Source organism: Lepisma saccharinum, chromosome 18 (genome assembly GCF_977018435.1).
Source record: "Lepisma saccharinum chromosome 18, izLepSacc3.1, whole genome shotgun sequence".
Taxonomy (NCBI): Eukaryota; Metazoa; Arthropoda; class Insecta; order Zygentoma; family Lepismatidae; genus Lepisma; species Lepisma saccharinum.
Window position 1 is genome coordinate 22,891,830 of NC_139246.1, and position 25,818 is coordinate 22,917,647.

The 25,818-nt window shown below is 38.4% G+C and overlaps 1 protein-coding gene across 4 annotated transcripts in view; it reads left to right on the plus strand.

The window, feature by feature from the left end:
* The window catches only part of LOC146002467 (uncharacterized), a 46,741-nt gene that overhangs the window by 15,805 nt on the left and 5,118 nt on the right, over positions 1-25,818 (plus strand). For 2 of the 4 annotated variants that reach the window (XM_083140334.1, XM_083140336.1), the window contains exons 1-5: positions 6,862-6,970; positions 13,462-13,495; positions 15,441-15,484; positions 17,275-17,683; positions 24,497-24,546. In XM_083140334.1, the coding sequence (XP_082996460.1) occupies positions 6,896-6,970; positions 13,462-13,495; positions 15,441-15,484; positions 17,275-17,683; positions 24,497-24,546 (612 nt within the window). In that variant the 5' untranslated portion in view covers positions 6,862-6,895. Of the gene's footprint in view, positions 1-6,861; positions 6,971-13,461; positions 13,496-15,440; positions 15,485-17,274; positions 17,684-24,496; positions 24,547-25,818 lie in introns of those variants that run through there. The other 2 variants (XM_083140337.1, XM_083140335.1) reach the window with 2 other exon arrangements.

The window sequence follows — 25,818 nt, forward strand, 5'->3', positions numbered from 1 at the left end:
ACATAGATTACGTAATCTACGTGTATAAAATAGTCTACTTGTAGAATGTAGACTATCGTTGTTTACGGGTAGACGCACACCACTGCTTATGTGTCCCGTAAGGGCAAGCACAACATAGAGATGAGAGGAAGATAGAAAGGAAGAAGGGATGATGACTTGGTTTGGGTACGGTGAAACCACGAAACACCCTCAGTTAATATAACCGTTATATTCGCTTCGACATCATGAATATAACCTCTTCAGCAGTGCTCGAAGTGGAAACTGTTTGCTGGGGGATGTTTGCTTGAACCTTGAACCTTGGGATGCTCCTATATTTTAACTTGGGAACAACGGGACACCTGGAGTAGCTTTACGTAATCTTTCCTATCTGGTGAGATACCATCTCCCGCATGACCCATCATTTCGACCACTGCTCTTCACCTTAACAGCTCACCTGAACTTGTTCGGTGACACTTGTGGCATTAACACACATATATCTTCTCGCATGAAAACAAAGTGGTCCGGTCATCCATGTTTCCAGCTGGAAAAGCGAGATGAAATTAAACAAGGCCCCTTATGATGGAAAAAAGTTAATAATCGTTAATCATTAGCTTCCTTGCATACTTTACACAACACTACATTTTTTATTTTCATTGTTAAAAGAATCCGCAGATCAGTATCGGCGATTTGGTGCCAAAATTGAGGGGCAAGGACAATTTACTTTTCATGATAGACAACATTTAGCATTAAAGAAGCCATTGTGTGGGTGCAAGAAGTGGCCAAAAGGAAGGAGGGGAACTGCCCCGACGTTCTTCTAATTGCCGCCACTACCACAGATATTTGCCCTACCATGAATTTTGAAAAGTTTTTCCATCAGCATTCCTTGCTTCCCGTTCACTGGACATTATAAAATCACAATGCCTGAATAATTTGAACTTCGTAAATCAGTACCAGCCGATTTCCGAATCGAATTTAAATCTACAATATTGGAACACTGGGCGAGAGTACTGCCCATCCGCTGTTGCTTGATTCCAACTTAATGCATGATAAATAACCACTGCAGCGATTAGGGGGGAGCGTGGGGAGCAGTTGCCTTCCTCAGTTTTTGCCACTTTTTGCCCCCAAACTATGACATCTTAATTATAAACCTTGTCTACCAAGAAATAGTAAACTGTCTTGCACCCCCCACCAATTTGGCACCAATCGATGCTACTGTAAATAACACTTAGAAAACCACAACCACATTACACCAATGTTCATGCAAACACAGACTTTCTTCAACTGATTCGTTCTCCTGAATTGTGCTTGATAAACCCCACCCAAGAAAATCGATGCTTGTTACTGTTTCCGCGCACCATATCAACTGGACCGACACACTCGCTTCTCCAAAATCACGAACACAAGCCACCTGACTAGCGATAGGAATCATGGACCTAACCAAGTTGACACACGTGTAGAGGTTTGAAGAAGTCTCAGCGAGGAACATTTCCACCATGAGCCGAGAACAAAGTGGCAGGGGGCGGGGTTAGCCCATAAGAAACCGTACCAGTCTTAGCCTGGCCTGGCGAGGGAACTTTCGCAGTGTAGACACGACACAGTTGCCACCTTCAGAAAAAAATCGCTAAATACGACTGGTTTGTAAGACAAGTTGGGGAAGTAATTTCTGCCTACTTTTGGAGAAACGAACCTAATATTTTTCCAAAGTAAAATGAACATTTTTGATAATAGACAGATGCACCAAGAGGGCCATCCAGACTTTTTTTGAGTTTCCTTTTGCATTTCGACAATTTCTTTTCATAACAAAGATATTTTCGACATCCAGTTAGAATACGTGTGCATGGGGGAGGAGAAGGTGATAGGATTTGTTTTTCCTTTCCTCTTGTAATTGTTGTATTTTTAGGGAAGTGTCCTGTAGTGTATAAATATAGGTTAGTGAGTGAAGATGAATCGGATTAGTACGTTATTACTTAAACACATGTTGTTTTCCACGTTACCAAACGAGGACAAACATCTTGGCTAGTGGCGCAACCTCAAGGAGGGGGCGGGGGGGCATTGCGGAGCTTTTTTTTCTATTTACTTGATCACGTTGGCACCACCCATCATAGTTGCTGCCGGCCGCCACTGAATTGTACCGCAGTCGTCTGCTTCAGAAGGCAGGAATGGTCACATGAACCAATCACGGTAGACCTCTCTGCTCCGTACGCTGGCGTACGAGAGAGCATTTATGCGCGTGCTGTAGAAATCGAAGCTTTCCTTCCAGAAAGTCAGCAAGGAATATAGAGTCCTTTACGCCGAACCTTCGGTGTCCGGCCGGGAAAGGCATTGAAAAGAGATGCTAGAACGAGTGTTGAGAGTGGAGAGTTGCAAGCGGATCGCAAAAAATAGCTATTATAATGCCATGAAGGTCAAACATATATGGAATTAGTCACGTTTTATTTTATATTCATAGCATTTAAGCATTTTTGAAATTTTAAATCTAGGAACGCCGGGCCTACGGGCGTACTATAAGCTACGCCACTGCTCGTTGTTTTCCCCGCGTTTTAAACACTTGTTTTTCACCATAGAAATCACATAGCATTTTCAAATGTTCGTACATTTCCACGCATTCGAAGAACTTTTACCAACAACTTGCTGGCCATAACATATATATTTAACCTGTGTTGCTGGTTTCTACCTCCGTGATTTTAAACAAATGAACAACGAGTGCGAAAATCACATGGCCTAGCCAGCTGCCATCTGTACTGCGAGCTGTGCACCTGCGTGCTTCTGTTCTTGGCGCTTTCGAACTGTACTAGGTGACGTCAAGACCATACTTCAAGTCTGTACTTTGTACCTTTCGGAAAGAGCCTTTATCTGTACCTTCATTGCCCCTGTTGCGGCCTCCATTTAGACAGAAATCTTTGACATTGATGTCATCATGCAAATTTCCTTCGCATCTGTGTCAAAGGTCAACAGCTCCCAAGTTTTCGGAACGAGGGGGAGTTTCATTGCTTCGGCTGGGGGTGGAATGTACTGTAGGCACTGTGATTGAATATTGTGCATTTTTGTGTGATATAAACATCTGTATCATCTAAAGAAGTATGGAGTGTGTAAGGGATGATTTCAGTACCAGTCAATTACCACTTCAAAAGATATTTTAAAAGATGTTGAAAAATGTAGTATTTGTGTATTCGCAGATCGCAGTGAAGCAAACCCGTGTGGGAACTCTAGTCCAGTGTTGCCACAACCAAGGGCTTCGCCAAGGGAAGGAGGATCAAGCCTCTCATACAACTTGAATAGTACAAGAAATAATCATAAGTATTGCTGTGATTGTTATTATACAATAAAAACTATTACAAACAAATAAATTTAAACTAATTTATTCCAAATTTATTATTATTATTATTATATACTATGAGAGACTTTTTCTACTCTATCCACCAGATGAATGAATATGCAGCTCAACTTTTCTTCATTATTTTTTTTATAGTTACTCTTATGTTGTTATTAACTTTTACACACCGTGTTCAAGACAAAGCTTTGAAAGTTAGAGGGAAATTTAGGTTATAAATTGTATGTTGCGTGACATCTCACAGAAAAGTGTAGTTTTTGGAATTTTGCAAAATATGGAATCATTTATTCTTTGCTTTAAACGGCAGAATATGAAACATAATGTAGTTCCTTCAAATTATTCAATGTAATTCAGTTTGTTTGGTTATTTTGTTCGAATATCAACCAACTAAACTATATTTGTGTTATTAGTAACAAAAATAACAATCTTTCCGCTTTTTAGAAACTTGAAATAAATGATTCTAATTTGCAGGGGGTCGTCTTAATCACACATATATTTTCCCTTCATATGAGGGCAATGGATAAAATCACAACTATTATTTCCAGCACTAAGACTCATTGAATGAATAAAAGCAAGGAGGGAATAATAAAAAATAAATTCATGATGCCAAGTTGTACACTTTGCGTGTAATGAAATGAAGATGAAATGAACGTTAGGTTAACATTAGCTGTGTTATTACAAAGATTAACTTTAAAAGTTTTGAAGAGATAGTAGCAGATTCGAAATTCAGAAAATAGCGGAGAAGAAATTCGATGCGATGACCACAGCACGAAACGCAAGGAAAAGCCTCCTGGTAGCCCTTGGCCCTTAAAGAATTGTTTGCGCCATAGAATTTTAGACAAGAGAAATCGACTTATTACTCCCAAGATAGGAAAAATATTTTCATCCTTCAAAAGGGCTTCAGTTTAATGCAATAAAGTTTGGAGATCTTCAAAATTTCCTGTAATTTTGGTATTTTTCATAAAATTTGTCAGCTTCCTCGGTGGCTAAGTGCATTGAGAAAGCGACTCATGTTCTGGATATCGAAGGGACAATTTTCAAGTTCCGGACATGGTGCGAATGTCCCTTCATTACTTTCACCTAATTATCAATCACTTTCAACGTCCCAACAAAAAGGTGATAAGGAAGGATGTTAAAGAGCAATTCAAATACTTAGAAAATTTATCATTTCAAGAGTTGTGATTATAACGAACTAACAATTTTATTATGACAATATTACTAACAAGCCTGTTATATTTTCATTATAATAACTACTTACACGTAGAGCAAGTTCCAGAAATATTAAGTTTCCGGCAAAATGCAAATGTCACTTGTTTAATTTAATGAACGTAGCCCATTTCCACAATCAGGTTAATGGTGACGTGGTGATGCAAGAAAAATGGAAGGAAAGGGACAAGGGAGTTGGAGGAAGCGTACAGGATCATCGATAAATGTACCACCCGAGCATTCTCCCGGAGTGAGTGAGGAGATACAAGGAAAGACCTGTCTTTATGGGCGGTTGTTGGATGTTAACATATCACCTCCAAAATACAAGTCCTTTCCGTTAGCCACTCATTCCAACTCTTTTCATGTATACTATTTGTATGCGAATTGTATATCCTATTTGCATAATTTATTAAATTGTGGAGACGAGTGTGAGCGATTATTTCGTGAAATAGATGAGAGAACATACGTGTAAGGTAGAGAGTTGCCACAAAATTTCGTTCGGGTGGTCTGAAGGGAAAGATGAGGGGACGAGGCAAGATTCCTCAAGAGAGGTATGAATGTAACAATAGTCCGGGAACATTTTAAAGAAATTATTGTAGCCAAACGAGTAGCATTACAAAGTAACAAAGTACATCATTTCAAAGAGTAAAGTTGTAAGTTTTTTTCATCAACACTCACTTTACAAACACTCTATGTGGGAACCATGTGTGACCCGACAAATGTCGACGCGATAATCAAGCTATTCCCACACACAGCCCAACATGTCTTCCGAGACAGTGGCTGTTACTTGTTCAATTCTCCTTTTGAGTTCCACAACATCACGTGGAAGAGGAGGGACATATACATGGTCCTTTACATAACCTCGTAAAAAAAAAAACAACATACGTTGCACTCTTTGTTTTGTCACATTCTAGCACGCAGAAAACCTTCTCAGCTCCAGAAAGCACCATCTTGATTATGACACCACCTAGCGACGATATATGGAACTACACGTAACACCTGCAATGAGAAAAAACTTACAACTTTACTCTTTGAAATGATGTACTTTGTTATTTTGTAATGCTACTGGTTTGGCTACAATAATTTTTAAAAGTGTTCCCGGACTTTTGTTACACGCTGTATTAGCCTACAATAGTGTAAAATATCCGTCAATCTTGCAACTACCATAATTTACTTCAAATTGGCGCTACTGGACGAAACATTTTAAGATGACCTCTGTTTCCCTGGTCTCTATTACTCTCGATTCTCTTCCTCTGTTTCTCTGTTCCTTTTTCTTTGTATTTTTCTGAAGAGAGAGAGAGAGAGAGAGAGAGAGAGAGAGAGAGAGAGAGAGAGAGAGAGAGAGGGAAAGAGAGAAGAGAAAGAAGCAGTTCATTCTTTCTTCTTCATTTTCTCTTGTTCCTTACTTCTTTCGTTTTGTCTTCAGTTTTGGACTCTAGATATTTCTTTCTTCTATTGTTATTGTGAATCTTTCTTTCTTTATTACCCCCTCAGGATCTTTTCTGTCTTCATTTGTTTCTCCATCTCTTTCTTCCTTTGTTTGTCTGTTTCCTTCCATTATTTCTTTTTCTTTTTTTGTTGCTCTATCTTTCTTTCCTTTGTGTCTCCATGGTTCTTTCTTTGTTTCCTATCTATTTCTTTCTCTGTGGTTCTATTTCTATTTCTTTTTCTTTCTTTCTCTCTTTATACATTTGGTTTTCTATCTATTTCTTCCATGTTCTCTATCTGTTTCTTCCTTAGTTTCTCTGCTTCTTGTTTTGTTTCTCTGTTTCTCTCTTCCTTTGTTTTTCTATCTCTTTCTTCCTTGTTATGTATCTGTTTATTCCTTTTTCTTTTTCTGTTTCTCAATGTTTGTTTCTTCTGCTTCTCAGTCTTTCATTCCTCTTCTCTTTCCCCATCTCCTTCTATCTGTTTCACATGTTTCTTGATTACCTTTCCAATTTTTTCTTCCGTCTGTTTCTTTACACATTTCTTTTTTCCTGGCGTTGCAAGTAATGCTCTTAGTTTGTTGCCCAAGCACACTCTGAATTTTTGCTCCAAAAACAGGGAATAACATTGAATATGCAAGTTTTTACTCAATATCCGCATATTTCAATGAACGGTAATCTATCAAAACTTCAGAGTACTTGGATGTGAATTTATAACAGTGAGCTCAGAAAAAAAAATCAGAAAATGGACAAATATGTTTTGACTAAATTGAAGCACTTTAGGCGTGAAGATATTTTATGATAAAAAAAAGTGATTCCGATGTATCAGCGACGAAGGTCACTTTGTCCTTGTAACAAGGAGCAGGAAATTATGAAACGAACAAAAACAGCCAGAGTACTGTACATCGGGCTCATTTTAAGCACGATCAGTCTTTTCTCAGACACCACGACCATGGTAGGATCGCCTTGGTGGAAGGTTTCCTTCGCTTGCTGCTTGTGTTTCTTCTTGACGGAATTATATATTCCAGTAAGTACTCGAACAATGGCGGAAAAGAGGAAGGGGGGATTTAGTAACATAAAGAAAGAAACATGGCTGTGATAGGCTAATGTGCTGAGTGCTCCACAAATAACAGTGCGTGTGATGACTCTTGGGGGTAGCAACTGATTATGGGTAATCTTTAAAGCGCTTCCGATCACACTCAAATGCGCAGATTGCAGTGTCGTTTCATTGCAGACGAAGGAAAATAGTAGCTATTTAATGGAAGTAATAATTTTGCACAAAACCTGAATTTTATCCGCGTCTGCAAATATATGAATCCTCTATGAAGTTTCAGTTAAACAAACAGGATTCGCATCTAACGTTATAGCACAGGATCCAGGTTTTAACGTTTCCCCTTTTCAAAATACCGTAACTGAGTTATTGTACAAAGAATTTACATGAAATGAACAATGTTAGGCAAGTTATAGTCTTGGATTTACAGTTCAGACCTCATTTTGTTAATATTACGTCCTTTAGATGCCCTCCAGTAGGGTCAATGCTGGGTTGCAAACTTCTTCATACCAGTAGCGTACGCAGGATTTCATCAAGGGGGGGTGGGTTATATCTAAAACTTTATCCAAATTCACGTTACCATTGTTTTATTATACTTTAATTAAATAATAATTCTCATAATTAATTAATAATACCTATAATTAGTTGAATTACTACTAATAATAGTACTAATACCATTACTACTATTAAGTAGTAGAGATCTACATAAATATAGTATTTATGATAGCAATAAAACGAAATTAATTTCTAGTAATTCGATTTTTAACAAATTCTAGAGCATTTTTTCTTTCTTACGAAATAATTGTCTACTCAACGAGATGAGACATTTTAAGTGTGAAGAAAATCCATAGAAACAAGAAAATATATTAAAATAAATTGAAATAATCAAAGTACGGAACTCATCCAAGAAGCTGGTCAGTAGGACATCAGACAACCATGCGGGAGATCCGGATTCGATTCCGGAATCGGTTGGAATTTTTCCGGCTTTGTCGCCGCATAAATATCCCCGATAATTCACATCTGGATTGTCTCACTGTTGTTACCAACAAAACATTTTACAATAGTTAAGCTTATTGTAGTTTGAATTCAGAAATTCAAACGTGCCGCGGGAAGGCGGACTGGTGACTGAGTTATTCTTGTCGGCCTAGCTATCGTCTATACATTAGCCAAGTTCAACGAACCAAGAACATTCTTTAGTTAATGCTCATTGTTCACACACAAAAATACATGATCATTGAACATTGTTGCAGCCGAGATACAAAACAACTTTTTTGCTCTTTAAAATCATAGTTGCCCTTATATATTATTTTGCAAGAATTCGTGTTTATTTTCAAGGCATTCACTCTTAAAGACGCGTGTTTGAAATGCTGTGCTTTTCTCCGTGCCGCATGGGAATAATAATTCAAATTATTATTATATTATTATTATTAGTAGTAGTAGTACTGCCGCAGGTCCTTGACAGTCATAAATTGGTTATTTTTATTTTTTCCACAGCATTTTTCATAATATTTCAAAAGCTCAAAGGGGGGGGGGGTTAAACCCCGTAACCCGCCCCTTGCGTACGCCACTGCTTCGTACACTGGCCATAACTCGCTGCAGAGTGTCTGGCGTCACATCAGGAATTTCCTCACGAATCACATTTTGGAGGCTGCTGAGATCAAGGAGGGTACGAGCGTATACTTTAGCCTTCAGGTACCCCCACAGAAAGAAGTCCGTTGCAGTGACGTCGGACCACTGAATGTCACCGAAGCTGGTGAGAAGTCGCCCGGGGAAATCAGTACGTAGCGTGTTCATTGACAGACGTGCTGCATGTGATGTGGCTCCATCCTGTTGAAACCACAGGTCTCCATGTTCCAGCTAAGACGTGCCACCTCAGGCATGAAGAAGGTTGATAGCATGGTGTTATAAGTTTGGGAGTTGACGTCACCGAAGCATGGTGCTCGAAAAAGTAGCAGCCGGTAATTCCCTGCACTGCAATGGCATACCAGACTACTACCTTAGGAGTGTGTAGAGGCTGCTCGAAGATTTTGCATGGATTTGAATCATCCCAATATCGATAGTTCTGCTTAACTGCCGTTGAATGCCGCACCCTCCCTAACCTCAGCAGCCTAACAAATGCGATTCGTAATATTCAAAAAATAAGGTTTGAACTGTAAATCCGAAACTATAATGTGCCTAACATTGTTCATTTCATGTAATTTCTTTGTACAATAAGTCAGTTACGGTATTTTGAAAATTGGAAACGTTAAATGTCGCAATTAATAGAAAACATAGATGGTAAGTAACCAAATACAAACTGGACTTAATTTTCTTAAGAAAATAAGTAATTCTAATTATTTGGCCCATTTTGCTAATCTGGTTGAGTCTATGCACGCAAGCGCGCGCGCACACACACTAACAGACAGAGAGTGAGAGAGACAAGCCAGGAAATTTAAGAAACGTTCTTTGAAATCAAAAAAGCACCTGCAAGAAAGGGTTTGAGTTCAAATTCCGAGTACAGTATGAATGCTTATGATGTCTAATATATATCACTACTATGAGTTCGTTTCTCATTTTTACTGTCGCATCGCAATTAAAGTTCGAAAACGAGAAAAGTGATGTGAAATGACAAAATGTAAATATTGTTCCACTCATACAAATACAAACATTCTGCTGTGATGAGTAGATCTGAGTCACGTGACAACTCATTTGCAACTTTCACATTAATTGGGTGGTATTTTCCGGGTAAATTCTGTGCACACAGAAGAGCACTGTGCGAATTAAGCTTTTTGCTTTGGGGGGGGGGGGATGGCCACTCAGGGGCGTCTTTGTGATTTTATTTTGGGAAGTAGATTTTTTACCGGTCAGTAAATTAAACTTACGGTTTTAAATACCTTAGAATATGTTCTAATCTTGGTCATTAAATCTTATGATAACATTTACACATAGTTTAGAAACACTTACTATATTTACATTGTAAGAATGTAAATACAAAAATTTATACACAAAAAGAGCTATCAAAATACAGTAAAACCTCGTTAATCTGGACTAATGGGGGGGATAAGTTGACCGGTTTAACGAAAGTCCGGATTAACGGAAATAACCTAAAAGAACAGTAGAAAGTGCAGTAAAACTCGTTTATAGCAACAAAATACGTTCATTAAGGTGTATTTAAAGGGCATAGGCCTAAATACACTATACAGTACAGTACAAAGTCTTCGGGAAACAGAATTTTATCAGTGATTGACTGCCTTTTCTTTGGGAAGTTCTCTTGTTGACTTCTAGCCTGATATATATTATAAAATACATTATTGTATGTGGTGAACTAGCAGTTATGTCCAATGTACATAGTCTGTGCATAGCAACGTTTATGCATCTTGTTTATGTGTCTTATGGATGTTTAAGTTTTAATCATGTAATCCACCTTGTTACAAGTTTGAATATATTTAATTATGAAGTTCCAATCTTGAGATGTTTATTTCTGTTTATGTCATTAATATTAGGACATAACAAAGCCACACTTAAAACCTTGCATTCGGCTTTTTTCTTGCCTTTGCCTGTCCGGATTAAGCGAAGTCCGGCTTATCAGGGTACGGATTAACGAGGTTTTACTGTAGTAACACCGAAAAGTTGACCGAATATCTATTGCCAAGTTCAAATATAAAGTTCATCTAACCTACCTACAAGTTTCTTGTGAACACATTAACAGCATGCTGTTGCCTCGGTTCGGTGAGGTTGGTCAGTTGCAGAATGGTGGTCTTCCCCAGTACATAAGACTGCATACTTTTCGGAAAGGAAATGCTTGACGACTGGATCATTTATGGATACGACTGATTGTGTTTGTGACGTAGTTAACAATTGGTATACTATGTGCTTTCAGTTCCATTTTATTTAAGGGGGATAAAAGCCATGGTTGTTAAAGGTCCTGGAATACGGTCCACGAACCTTTTTTCTGAATGAATTGAAGACTAAAATTGGTAAACGCTGTAAGTGCCACAAGAATTCAAACACCGTTTTCCACGTTAAACTGTGAAATGTGCCATGCTTTATAATGTGGTAAAGTGAAATGTGGCTGGTAGCCCTGTAAGTAGTTCAAAGGGCGTGTAAAGAGGTCACTAGTGTGCACGTTCTTACGGGCTAATGTGCGAACGATGAGATTTCCCAACACTTTCGCTTTTGGCACTTACAACGTTTACCACTTTTAGTCCTCAGTTTAAATACGGTTCAGGAACCTTTTTGAATGAAACAATCGCAACTTGGACCGAATTTAAATTGTGCGAGAAAAAAGGTTCCCTGATAAAAACATCTCTGGCAGGGATAAGAATTATTTTATTTTTCCGGGGATAAATATTTTTGTAGGGGGGAATTCCCCGGTATCCCCCCGTTAATTCGCACACTACAGAAGAGTGAAGAGGATAGGTGGTCCTGGAACCTGGTCACTTGTCTGACAGTTCCAGGAATAGAGCAACGCTAGAGGCTACCACATCTGTGTTCACAAATGAAGCTTCCAGTTGTCTGACAGAAAAGTGTGGCAAATGAGTGGCGAAGTGGGGGGAAAATACCTAAATAGACAATAATTTGTTGTCCACCCCAAATATCACCCTCCATTGATAAAATTTATCAAGTAGAGGAGGATATATAAATATCCAGAAGGCCTAATTCCTACCTGTCCCTCCTACAAATTTTCTCCCTGGCTATAAGGGGGAAAACCCTCTCCGAAAGACGAATGGAATGTTCCCCACGGCAGTTTGGAACGTGAGACCAGACGATAATGTTTTCGCTGCAGTGTTCGTATGTGGCACGGCAGACTTCAAAACGACATTCTATATTGTTCCTTGTTTTCACGTTACTGACACATGTGCTGAGTGAGAGATCGTAGACTACGGATGCGCGTGTCACACCAATCCAAACCTATATTATTCCACCTGCCACGTTCTATTTGGCATGAGCCAGCTTAGCTCAGGGTAGAAACAAAAGATACCTAGGCCTATTAGGATTGAGTAATAACGTTTATACTTGAAAGAAAACACAAGGTTTACCCACTACGGAAGGTCTAAACCAAAAATATATTCTAGAAAAACATCTATACAATTTATATGCTGAATAGTATTCTTTTTATTATACATTTTTTTTAATTGTTAATAAGTTTATCTTTTTTTCTACGTTGTAATGATTCTATAGATTATGCTGCTTTTTCTCACATTTCACAGGCTTCTACTTTAGGATTTTTCGATTCTGAAAGGCTTCTTCTTCTTTGAATCAATCATTGGAAACTTCTTCTTATAGTGTTGAAAGGCTTCTTCTTCTTTCAATTAATCATTGGAAACTTGATCTTATAATGTGGAAAGGCTTCTTCTTCTTTCAATCAATCATTGGAAACTTCTTCTTCTTAATTTCTATTTACAATCAATCATTGAAAATTTCTTCTTTCTATTTACAATCATCATTGGAAAATTTCTGTTATGTGCATATAACTTGTAATCCTGTCATCTTTATATTATCTCCTAAAGATGAGTCTCTTTTCTTTGGCATAACGACCTAATCAATTAACTATACTGGAAAAAAGAAAATTTTAGGGGCGTCTAATCTTAGAACTAGCGCCGCCTCCTAGGCCAAACCAAAGGGAATATACCACGGATCGCTAACATGAAGCGCTCACACTGGCCCAGTGCTTCGGGGCGACTAACTTATAATAGCGCCCCCGGGGACAGACGACTTTCTCCTTGCCAGAGGTAAGTAAAACGATTCTGATTCACAAATCAGAAAACGACAAATTTTCATAATCGTTTCCTCAGTTATCAACTTTGCTCAATTTCATTCATGTTAATATATACTTTATCTAAATAGTTTATCATTTACAATCTATCTATTCTTTAAATACATAATTTTGTATTATTCATTCATTTGTTTCCTAATTATTGTTATATATACAATCATCTTTCTTCTCTTCTTATCTCTACAATCTATTTCCGCCTTCGTACTGCAGCGCGCTGACATCTATTGTCGCTCCCGCGAATGACTTCATCTGACGACTTGATTGTGTTTGCCCTTCTGGCACGTAACACACCTTATTTTAAAACTAGAATCAGTTCTATATGTTCTATGTGTTTATCATTATTTTTCGATGGCAATGTATAATGAAACACGTAAGCCTAATTCATGCAAATTAATGATATTTTCAAAAAGTTTTATTTAATATTGAAATATTTTATTTAGTCTCGCTCTCTCTCCGCGCCTCGCTTCTTTGCCTATTTTCTTACAATTGCCGAAGTTTATTTAAAATTTATGCTCATAGAGGCTAATTTGGATCGGATCTACAGTTTAATGTGCGATCTGAAACACTGTGCAATGTACTTCCACCGGGGAGGACATTGTTCTTAATAGAAAAGATGTTAAAAAGGGAGGCTGCAAGACTTCTCATCTTACTTACTGAACAACCCTCGTAATTGTAAAGTTTTTCGTAAGCAAATTTTCTCGTTTCATTCCAGGTTGAATCAGCTAGCAATGGAGAGCCTATTAAGGGTGAGTAGACTTAACAACATCATAAAGTAGGTTCACAAAGCTCTTCTCTTGGTGTCAAGTGATTTTTTAAAAAGAAATCCACAATGTTTGATAAAAAAATCTAATTCACCTAAAACTTTTGTTTCTAAACTTTATCACTCTCTGTCGTTTCTGCTCACGCTTCCTTCTTCTCTCTATCTCTCTCTCTTACTCTCTACATTCTCTCAATCTTTCGCGCTGCTTCACTTTCTCTCTTTCAATCTTTTCTATTTCTTTCCTTCTTTCCTTCTCTCTCTCTCTCTCTCTCTGTCTCTCTCTCTCTTGTTCAATTTCCCGGGTCCGGTATCCCATTCTACACCCTCGATTTCGGAGTGTTTCTTTTTCTTATGAAGATTATGTGATGCTAATTATGATGAAGAAAAATCTGGAGCGCGGAAACAAGTATTTACGAATGTACAGCCGTTTGAAGTTGAGATATTATCGTTTGAAATTGTTGAGTCCAAATTTCCCACCGATTCCGGGCTCCGCTCCTGGGGTAATTGACCTACCGCCCCTACCGCTACCGCGGCCCCGCCTTTATCTATAGAGTCCCTTTTAAAGGCATCTTAGAAATTGGCCGGAGTCATCTGCCCCCAACACTATTTGTCACTGTTTTCCGCATTGACACATGAAGATACCAAAAATGAAGGCTAAAATTGAACCTAAGAAGGCAACTTACCTCTTTTTACCAAGGCCAGGCACTGAATTGCTGGTCGAAGTTAAATTTGTAAGTCCAATAATGAAGTAACTCCTACGTTGAAAGTCCTTGTTGTCCTTTTCCACAGAATACCACCCTCCACTCCCTTCCCATCATAAAGATAAGAAGTCGCAAATTATCTCATCCAACAAGTCATTTAGAAAATACAACCCTCCCCTTTACGGCCTGCAGTTGCCAAAAAGAAATAAATAATTCCAATTTCTGAAGTCGCATAAATGAAATCCAATGTCTGAAATGTCCAACCCGCCAATATCTCACACAAGTAACATATCGCAATCGCAAATGTTCCCATTGCACAAGTCAATCATAAGAAGAAAAACACTGTTTGTTATGAGGAACTAAATATTTTCACGAAAATATTTGAAATGTGCCTGAAATCGAGTGTGTAGAAAGGGATACCGGAGCCAATTTCCCTTTCTCTCAATAGCCCGTTCTCTCATTTTCTTCTCTTTAGCTTGCATTCTCCTTTTGTCTTTAGCTATCTTTTTCCTTCCCTATTTCGTTTTCTCACTCTCCTGGGATCCTGCTCATTAGAACAAAACCAAATTCCTTCCAAGTACTTTCAAATAGTTTCTACAGTAATTTCCGTTGCTAATAAATGGGTTTCACGTCTTGTCATTCAACACTCTTGAAATGAAATGCCAAAGAATCAAGGAAAGTAGTGCACTTTACAACTGCTGGTATCGCTGCATTGTAATTTCATGAGCAGATGATGAATGATGGTGAGATGAAACTCCTATGGCACATTCATGTCAAGGCCAAGACTTGAACCTTCGCTAGAGATGCCGTGAGTTTTTAACTTACCTTTGTAAACCTTACATCTTGAAAATTCCACCTATTTGAACATTTTATTTTTCACTTATCATCACACTTTAATACCTGTTTCGATGACCGAGCATATTGAGCTTTCAATCCACAATCTCGTCACCGAAGGATCCAGGTTCGAGTCTTTGCCTGAGCATGGGTACTTCCTTGGGAGTGTCTCTTCCTAATTTTAATATCATGGCCGTTCATCCTCATCGTCGTGACTAGCCAAAAAATAAAACAGAAGAGCGACGCAAAATAACAAAAGTGCAACACCCCTGTCATCGTAAAGCTCTGGTTTGGCGGAGAGAGGAGAGCTCTGTACATTCTCGAACTCACATACAAGTACAATTTCAGACATTATTATTATTTAATAAAAAAATAAGCTGTCGTCTTTTGTTTCAGGACCAGAAATAAAACAAGATGCAGCTCCAGGAATATTACACAGGGTAAGATAGAAGGTGATATTGTATATTAACTGTAAATAAAATTTAATCTGTCTTTGAGTTCGTAGGGTTTTGCTCTATCTTGCTTCTATTTATTTGAGTCATCATACAGTAAGACTAATTTGTAAATATGAGTGTTATTTATTCTTTATATTTATTATGCACCCCTATCTAGAAGAACTAGATATTAGAGAAATATAACACCAATGCAAGCAGGCAAGTAAACCAAAATCAGGAGTGCGACAACTTCAAATTTTCTGGCAATATTTTTCACAAAAGTATCCCTCCACCGAAAATTGGATCTAGATTTCTCTTTCCAAACAATGTCTATCCTAAGCTTGACACAGAAACAGAAAGAACAAACAGTTCACTCCTGCGAACCCTGTTTTGTGCCTTGGAACTGACTACGAAGGCAGCATGTTTTTAAATAGCCACTCGCCCACTTCTCTCACCCTCCCCGTGTTCAATCGGGAAAGAAGCACGGTCATCAGAAGGGTGCGATGGAGAACGATCAGTGCTGTACACAGATAAGTCTAAGTTCTATAAATAATTTGCTTAAATTCTAGTGTAGAAGCTTCTTTTAATTGTTTGCAAATGTACAAGAGGGTAACAGTTCACTATGGGGGTGACGGATTTCTTCAAATTTAGAGGAGAAAGTATTTACGGAAATCGTTTTCTGTAGCGTTGTGGAAGTTCGTGAATGTAGTTTTGATCCATTTTAATGCGAATACATGTTGTTTTCTGCGAAAATCTCTGTCCGACATGCTGTTTCTGCTGCCGCCATTTGCTTTCTGCACGAGAGCACAATGTTCCGTGTGTTAGATGACGTAAACCGCGTAATCAGTATTTCAAACTCGCCGATTTTTCACTAGAACATGACGTGTCGTGTATTTTTAATTTTTTAAAAATGTTTTTAAACTATGCTTGCCTAACCTAACTTAACCTAACCTAACCTTACGGAAAATGGTTTTTGAGGCTAACGTGAATGGTTTTTGGGGCTAACGTTAATGGTTTTTGGGGCTAACGTCAATGGTTTGTGGGGCTAACGTCAATGGTTTGTGAGGCTAACGTCAATGGTTTGCGAGGTATTAGCATAATTTCAAATCGGGGCACGAAAGTAGGTATTTTCCGGTGAACAAGGTTGCAACACTGCATAAATCGACAAAACACTTTCACAACGCGCGATGAACCAGCACACTGTTATAGAATCGAAATAACAAGTAACAGTAAGTACTCGTAAATGTAAGAAATATACATTATCTTAGTTAGAAATGCATTATTTCACTTTAGGAAATGTTCCGCATTCCAAAATAGTACGTTAGCAATGTAAAAAAGTGCGAAATATATGATTTATAGGTGTCACCCCCATAGTGAACTAGTACCGTACAAAAGTATATGAAGAAGAGTTGGTTTACCTGTGGTAAAGAGGTGAATACGCCACTGTGACGTTGCTTCACACAGGCGAAAGAATGTGTGACAGAAACAGAGAGGGAGAAGACATTCGTGAAGCCACGAAGTCCTGAGTGTTAATGACGAAGTGTTAATATGCTGATAATTTGGATTCGAAACAAGTATCCTTCTAACAGGTAAAAAAATGGATTGTCTTCTGCAAAGCTCTCGTTTCTTTTTGTGACTTCGCAAACGGATCACCCTGTAGTTCCACGCTGCAGAGAGGTTGTTACTAGACGGCTTTCTGAAACTAATTGCTCTCTTGCATCCCTAAAGTTAACGGCAGAAAGAGCTTACGTAAGTATTTCACTATAGCCACTAACCATACTTTATTTTATTTACAGGCAAAGAGGACATACTCGTACAACAACTACAGGTACTCACAACCTAGGTACTCCTACTCACAACCTAGGTACTCCTACTCCTACTCACAACCCAGGTACTACTCAAGACCGGCGCAGACATACAACTACAATTACTACCAACCGCAACGGCAAGTACGATACGAATACTACCAGCCCCAGCAGCCAGTAGTACAATACTACCAGGAACCTGTAGTGCAGCAAGCACCTGTGTACTACGTAGAACAGCAGCCAGTTACTTATGTGCAGAATCAACAATATGTGGAATGTCCAGTTATGCTGGAAGAGGATACTGGGCAAGTGGAGTACTATGAGACAACTAACACTGGATCTACCAACGGAGGATATTACCAGACGTATCAGACATACGAGACTACTGGAAATACTGCAGGTTAGTGTGAAAACTGATTCCTCCGGTATGACTACTCTGGTCTTTGTGACTGTCCCATTCCACGTTACTTTCCTACGTCATTAGTAGGGAGACACATTTATGGTAAATAAAAACTGAGGAGAGCGGTAAATAAAATGTTAGATCAGCGGTATATACTAGCGGTAGAAAAAAAATGGCACACACTTTTTCATTATGAGAATAAACAACACACAAAAGAGCTATAAATTGATAAACTACTTCATTTCTATATACTGTACACATATACAAGTACTTAGCTGTCCAACCAAAAAGAAAACATCAACACAAAATCACTTCATTTCTAAATTGCATATCTCAAGTGATTTATACATTGTATGTATTTAAAGGATATCCTTGCTGTCCAACAAATAAAATAATCAGTACTGCACATACACAAACACATCTTGAAAATAACATGATGATAAACAAGATTCATTCATGACTGAACACAAATGACACCATTGTTTTCCTTGATGTGCGGGAACAGACTAATCTTATCGCTGCTACAGCTAGCAAGTTCAATGAAACTGGAAGTTGAGTAAACATTCGGGGGAAGACAGGAAAGCAGCTTGACAGGGAGCGAAGTTTTCGAACTGAGATTATGTGCATGGGAAATCCCAATTTGCAGCGTCTTCCTGGTGTGATCGAAGATAAAACGTTCTTCAGCTGCAAGTGGTAGGAAACTTTAGGCAAGCGTATCGTTACAAATGAACAGTTTGCGCGCACAACCTCGATTGCCGGTTTTTGCGTGTTTTCTACTTAATTTGATGATATTTCACGGTTATTTCGCGAAAAAGCGTTCAGTTCGTGGAAAAGCACACATTTCGCATTACTTCGCGAATAAAACTCATGCATATTTCATCATTGGGGTTGTAGTTACGTGCAGAATGTTCAAAATTGCATCCAACCAAATGGGCCATCCCCAAGTGCATCCGCTGAAGGTCATCGGCCTTCTTTCCACCCCCTTTCTCCGTGGAACACCCGCCAGAACCATGGAACTTCGCAGAATTCGGAGACCTCCCCCTCCACCCGCTGAGATGGTCAACGTAGCCATGCCCAGGAGGTACAACCCGGTAAGTTATTATCAGTGAGTGACAGTTCAGAACCTCGATTCAACTCCTGTGTCAAAAATAAACCGAATAGAAATATACACTCTCTAAACCCTGTTGACGGCCAGAATAATGACACACGTCGTGAAAAACACTTGTTGGATATTGTCTACCAGAACGTTCGTGGCTTACGTACTAAAATTAAAGATTTTTACGTGGCTATAAACGCCAATAACTATGATGTAGTCATTTGTACCGAAACGTAGGTGAATTCAACACATAACAGTTCTGAACTTTTCGATGACCGGTACAATGTATTCAGAGCCGATCGTAAATCGTTGCAAACTAACAAAAACCTGGGAGGGGGTGTAATGATTGGAATCAAAAGCGAACTTATTGCATTTCAAGTAGAATGTTTAATAGATGATCCAAATATTGATATTAAAATAGTTAAAGTTCGAACAATTCCTGGTAGTTATATATATATGTGTGCAATTTATATACCTCCTAATTCTGATATTGCCCTGTATGATGCTCTTTTCCACTGTATAACTATGCATTGCCCGCCGGGGAGTCCGATTCTAATAATTGGTGATTTTAACATTCCGGAAATTCGCGATACAGATTGCAAAGCATTAAACAACAATAAAACCTGTCAATCATTATGTAACTTTCTCCAACTAACTGGTCTACAAAACAAAAATAATATTAGGAATAATTATGGAAAAATGCTTGACCTAGTACTAACAAATCTGAACCACATAAAATTGTCCAGAGAAGAACCTCTGTCCGTTCCTGAGGATAAGCATCACCCTACTTTATATTTGAAAGTAAGTCATGTACGTTGTAAAACAAGAAATCCGGAACCAAACGAGAAACGCTACAATTTTAGGAAAGCTGATTTTAACAGTATGTATAAAAAATTTACTTCGATAGATTGGGAAGAATTAAAATTGTGCTCAGACGTTAATATTGCCGTTGAAAATTTTTATCAGATCGTCACCTCCGTGTTTGATGATTGCATTCCTCTTTCAACCCCCTCCTCCCGCCACTACCCTTGTTGGTTCACGCGACAGATTATAAGGGATCTGGCATCCAAAGCAAACATCATCGTAAAATGAAGTATAACGTAGGGAATACTCAAATGCATGCAGCAAAATTCAAAAATATACGAACCAGACTAAAAAAGAATATTCAGGATGCGTACTCAAACTACTTGAAAAGCATTGAAGCTAGTGTTAAAACAGGGGACATGAAGCAATTCTGGTCCTTCATAAGAAATAAAAAACGACCATCATACGCACAACTTATCTGTAATGAAAATCAAGAACTCGACAGCAACAACTCAATTGCGGAAGCGTTTGCGAAACACTTTCACTCTGTTTACGTACAGGAACCATCTTATTACGAACCACCAACCCCTCTGTCTGAAACCGACGCCCTTCTATCTTCTCTAAATTTACAGGATATATCAATCGCTGAAGTAGAAGCAGCAATAAAGAACCTTAAACCTAAAAAAACGGCAGGGCCTGATCTCATCCCCCCCTACGTAATCAAGGGGTGTGGTGAAAGTCTAAAATATCCGCTACATATACTCTTCAACCTTGTAATACAAACATCGAGATTTCCAGATAAATGGAAATTATCCCAAATTTGTCCCATACCAAAAACATCAGATAAATCTCAAATTTCAAACTACAGACCAATTGCGATACTCTCTGCGCCAGCTAAACTATTAGAACAGATTCTTTATGAACACTTTTTTGCTCACGTAAAACCAATTCTCTCCTCGCATCAGCACGGATTCGTACCAAAGAGATCTGTCGTGACGAACCTCGTAGAAATTTCAAACTTCATTTCCACCGAACTTGACAACAGAGGTCAGGTAGACGTTATATACACAGATTTCTGCAAAGCGTTCGACACTGTAAACCATGATATTCTCTTGAAGAAATTAGCATTTTGTAACTTCTCCTCTTCCCTCGTAGATTTAATGTGTTCCTATCTCAAAAACAGAAAACAATATGTAAATTATCAAGGTTGCTGCTCCGATGAATTTGTAGCTGGCTCAGGCGTACCTCAAGGTTCTAATCTTGGTCCCTTGTTATATTTAATATTAATTAATGACCTACCAAAACAGCTTAGAAATTCCGAGAAACTCTTATTCGCTGACGATTTAAAATTCTATAGGAGCATCCACAATGAAGAAGATTCCATCAAATTACAAGAGGATATCGAAAATCTCAACGCATGGTGTAAAGCAAATAAAGTTAATCTAAACCATAAGAAATGCAGGGCCGTAACATTTACCCGATTGAAATCCCCAATACACTATAACTACGAAATAGCACACACACAAATAGACCGGGCAAGCTCAATAACAGATCTTGGTGTAGTGTTCGATGATAAATTATCATTTCAGTTACATATCACAAAGACTGTTAATGACGCGCATCGAAAACTGGGGTTCATTATGAGAACTGCAAAAGAATTCAATGAAAATAAAACGTTGTTATCATTATTTAACCTATACGTTAGGCCCAAATTAGAATACGCATCTATAGTGTGGAGTCCACAAACCAGTAAACAAATAGATCTTATTGAAAAAGTTCAAAATAAGTTCACCCGCTATATAGTTTTTAGGATAGATGGTGCATATCCAAAGATGACACCTTATAACGAATTACTAATTAAATTACACATTACCTCCCTTGCAAACAGAAGAACCATACATCAGCTCCTTTTTCTTTTCAAACTTCTTAACGACAAATTAGATTCTTCCTCTCTGCTTTCAAAAATAGCTTTCTATGTCCCCCATCCAAAGTTGCGATCAAGAAAACAACTCTTTGCAATTTCCCGCACCCGTACAAAATCCGCAGAAATGGCTCCCCTGCGAAGAATGTGTAGCTTGTATAATGAATGGTTAGAGAGGGTCATACACTTGGACATATTTGCTAAATTTTCTGAGTATAAACGCTATTTAATGGACAACATTCTTGCTTAATTTTTTATTATTATTTTTATTATTATTATTACTATTATTATTTTTACCTTCTTTATGTGTATATATAGATACCCATACATATATGAATGTAATTGTGTAAGGTTTGATTAATTTCTTATCCACGGTAATGTTTAAGGACGATATATATAACCTCTGTATGTATTTTTTTTTATATCTGAAATATGTATAAATATTATTTTGATGTGTATAAATCCTATGTAAGACATTTACTGTGCACTGTAAAAGGGCAGATGCCTGTTGAGCGCAGGATAATAATTAAATAAATAAATAAACATTTCGCGATTTCGCGTATCGCAAAAGTTCAATGTCCTTAGTCATTTTTTAAGAATAGGATCAATGGTAATGAAATGACACTGATGAAGGGATGAAACAAAATAATTCCCTGTTCCAGGTTTGGCCTCGGATCGGTAACCTTCTCATGCCCGTTTGCACCAACCATTGGCACCAACATTGCACTAACTCGCGAGTAAAATGATCCGTAGGTTAACGAGTAACGACCATCATCTATTACACCAACATGAATATAGCGAGTCACGAAACTCTGGATAAACCCTAGGAGGCTAGTTAGCCTCATACAGATGGAAGTGTGTGATTGGTTACCTCTTTCGAGAAGGTGTGGTTCTGCACGTGGTGTGCTAGAAAACAAGGAGAGATTGAAAGTAACGGGACTTGGACATTAGAAACAGTGTGACAAGCAACGGGCACGAGAAAATTTCAAGTCCGGAATAAAGATGAGGAGAAACATATTTATATGAATAGATTTTGATATATTTCTGCAGCTTGCAATCGGAGTAAGTAGTGTTGCAGTGATATTTGTAGTACGTTTGAGGTGTATACATATACAGGGTGACGATTAATGAACTATATGAAATAAAACCGTCATAATTTCTGAACGGTTCGCGTGATGACGTCCAAACTGCGTGGCTGGCCACAGGGCATGATGGGAATTCGTATGCTTATGCGCACGCAACGTGTTGATGTCGGCCATTTTCAAGTTAAAATCTCCTGGAGGAGTATTTTGGGGACCGCATTCTGGCTCTGGGGTACCCGGAGGTCACTGGAAGGGGGCTATGTTAAGGACAAGGTGTACAGAAATAACCCCAAGACCATTGCCGAGCTGAAAACTGCCATTCAGGAGGTCATCGATGTTTCGACACTTCAGCGGCTCATGCAGAATGTTGCTGTTCGTCTGCCCCACATCATCGCCAGAGATGGAAGACATATCGAACATGTCATAACATAAATCCGAATGTCTGTAGTGCCGTTTACATGTGCAATACAGTTTGTGTACTACATGGTTTGTCACTAATTTCCGTTTTATTTCATATAGTTCATTAATTGTCACCCTGTATATACACATCTATCTCCACGTAGCATTCACGATCGTTTTATAGCTAATGTTTACATCGCCTCGGGCTTCTGGACGTATGGTTATGTTTGTATTGCACGTGCAATTTTACAAAGGTTGTACCGTTTTGCCGCCTGTATGCTTGCAACCCAACGTAACATTTGATTACATCCCTGGCGTTGCTTCCTGTCGTGAACCACCGCGTGTCAGTGTTGTAAGAAACACACATTCGAAAAGCGACTCTAGCAACCACATTACTTGTCTTAAGTGTGAGACGAATGAGATAACCTGCTCTTCCAAGACTATGCAAAGCTAACACATTTTGGACTACATTTAAGATCATTGGGATTATTCTCATAGGAACTTTCTTTTTGTAAATCAAATTAATGTTTAAGAGCGTAGTTCAGAGTAACTTGAAATGAATGTACTTGTTTTTCTATTTACGTACCGATTTTATAGAATCTCGAAATATGTCGTAAGATAACTATTGTATCTTCTTCCTTCGAAGTAGAGGAAAAGAAAAGGAAGTGAAAATAAGGTAAGATTCTACTTTACGTCCTTTTCCTAAGGAATACGTGCCATATATCGTTGGAAAGCTTATTGTATAAGGAATTCAACAACGTAAATTCCAAGGCATGGAAAAATTACCTGGAGGAGGAAATCAATAAAAACCGATGTTGTCCGGATATGCGTAATTGAACGTACTGAGGAAATTTTTCGATGATGAAGCACATATTTAGGGGTGAAATGAGTGCTAATGGAACCTAACCTAACAGGCCTAACGTAACCTCGTAGGCATACCTCGTCCCCGTGAATGGTTCGTGGGGGCTATCGTGAATGGTTCGTGGCGCTATCCGTGCATGGTTTTTAGGGCTAACGTGAATGGTTTGTGGGGCTACCCGTGCATGGTTTTTGGGGCTAACGTGAATGGTTCGTGGGGCTATCGTGAATGGTTCGTGGGGCTACCCGTGAATGGTTAGTGGGGCTATCGTGAACAGAAAGCGTAGAAAGAAAAAGGTACTCACCAGAAGAGATGTCGGCTGTCTGCTGGCACGGGTTTGAACAATGCACTAAATTATTACTGGGGATAAACGTATTTTACACTACCTACAAGTTTTTGGAACCTGCTCTTCTTCATGCACCATACACACGCACAACGCACCGCGAACGTAAAGAAGCAAATGAGCAAAGCACACTCATTCACAACGCCTGCAGTGTTGTTAACTCCCATCGGTTACCACCAAAAGGCAATAAGGACGTAAAGTAGAGTCTAGCCTAAAATAACTTAAATTTTACTAGAATCACATCGTCAGAAGTCAACATTTAACAGGAAGTTATGTATAAAATTAATACATTTATTATATATATTCCAGGAACAACCGATGGAAACCATGGAACCTACGGGACCTATTACACGACAAGAGTAAGTTAAATTATCTGTTAATACTAGAGTTGACGAGCTGTATCTTTGCGGGTCAACCCTGCCCAAGCCCGGCTGCGCAATAGCAAGGGGGAGGAGCTACCGGCTGCGCGTTATTATCCTTGCGTTCTGTCCTTGCTGTAGACCACCCAAAGGGCGAGTAGGTGGCAACTACATACACGTATCTCTCTCACACTCTACGCGGAGTATCCAAGGCCACCCGCAAAGATACAGCTCGTCAACTCTAGTAAGTTGATTTTTCGTATTATAACCATCGAGGAAACATTATCATGCAATTCGACAGCAAGCAAGTACTTCAGTCTAAGAACAGAACAATTCTCAAGTAAAACTTTCTTGGAATTATTGTAAAGAAGAGAGGAGGGAAGAGGTTTTTACGACCCCTCCTTTCGATGGCTTAATCTAACGTTATTTTTTTGTTCTCGGTACTAAAACTGTTCTGTAACGTGCTCGTTCTTTACATCGTGTACAATTGTCTTCTCTGCGATCAAAATGACGCTGCATGTTGTGTTATGGCGTAAAGGAGAGTGATCAATATGCACATCCTCATTTTCACAAGAATCCTCATTTTTCACCAGTTAGAACGAATCATTTTACCCTACTCTTAATACACAGGCAATTATCCTATGTTTATATTTTTATCTACTGCTTTGTAGATATTGTGTTATTTTTAAGTTTTTCGTTGCATTAAATTTATGACTGATTCCATGTCAAATCGCCCAGCCCATGACACCTACCAACTCAGATTTTAATGGAACTTGGTGTATTTGTTAATACTACAAACAAATTAACACATGCAAAATTTTTCTTCTGTTGACGTCATAGTTATTGAGAAAAAGGAGGTTAAAGTTTCAGAATTTTCCACGGAACGGTTATTGCCGAGGTCATGGTGGTAGCCTTCAGTGTTTTTTTTAAAAAAATCTGTACATTCAATGTTTTTTCACTTCATTGGCTGTGATATAAGGTGTTTCATGGAATGAGGAATATACTAATGTCAGATTATTTTTTATTCCTGTTTCCAAAGCCATCTCAAAATGCAAAAGTCTCATGTGACCTTGGAATGAAAATTTCAATATCTTTACATAAATACACTTGTTATGAAAACAACTATGCCCCCTTAGCTTTAAAACAAGCCTAAAATGAAAATTATACCATAATTAGAAGAAAAGATATGAGTTGTTTTTCTTGATCTTGTAAGCATGAATTTTACATTTTTTTATAATGTTGGCAATCCTGCTGTAGGAAAACTGTGTATCA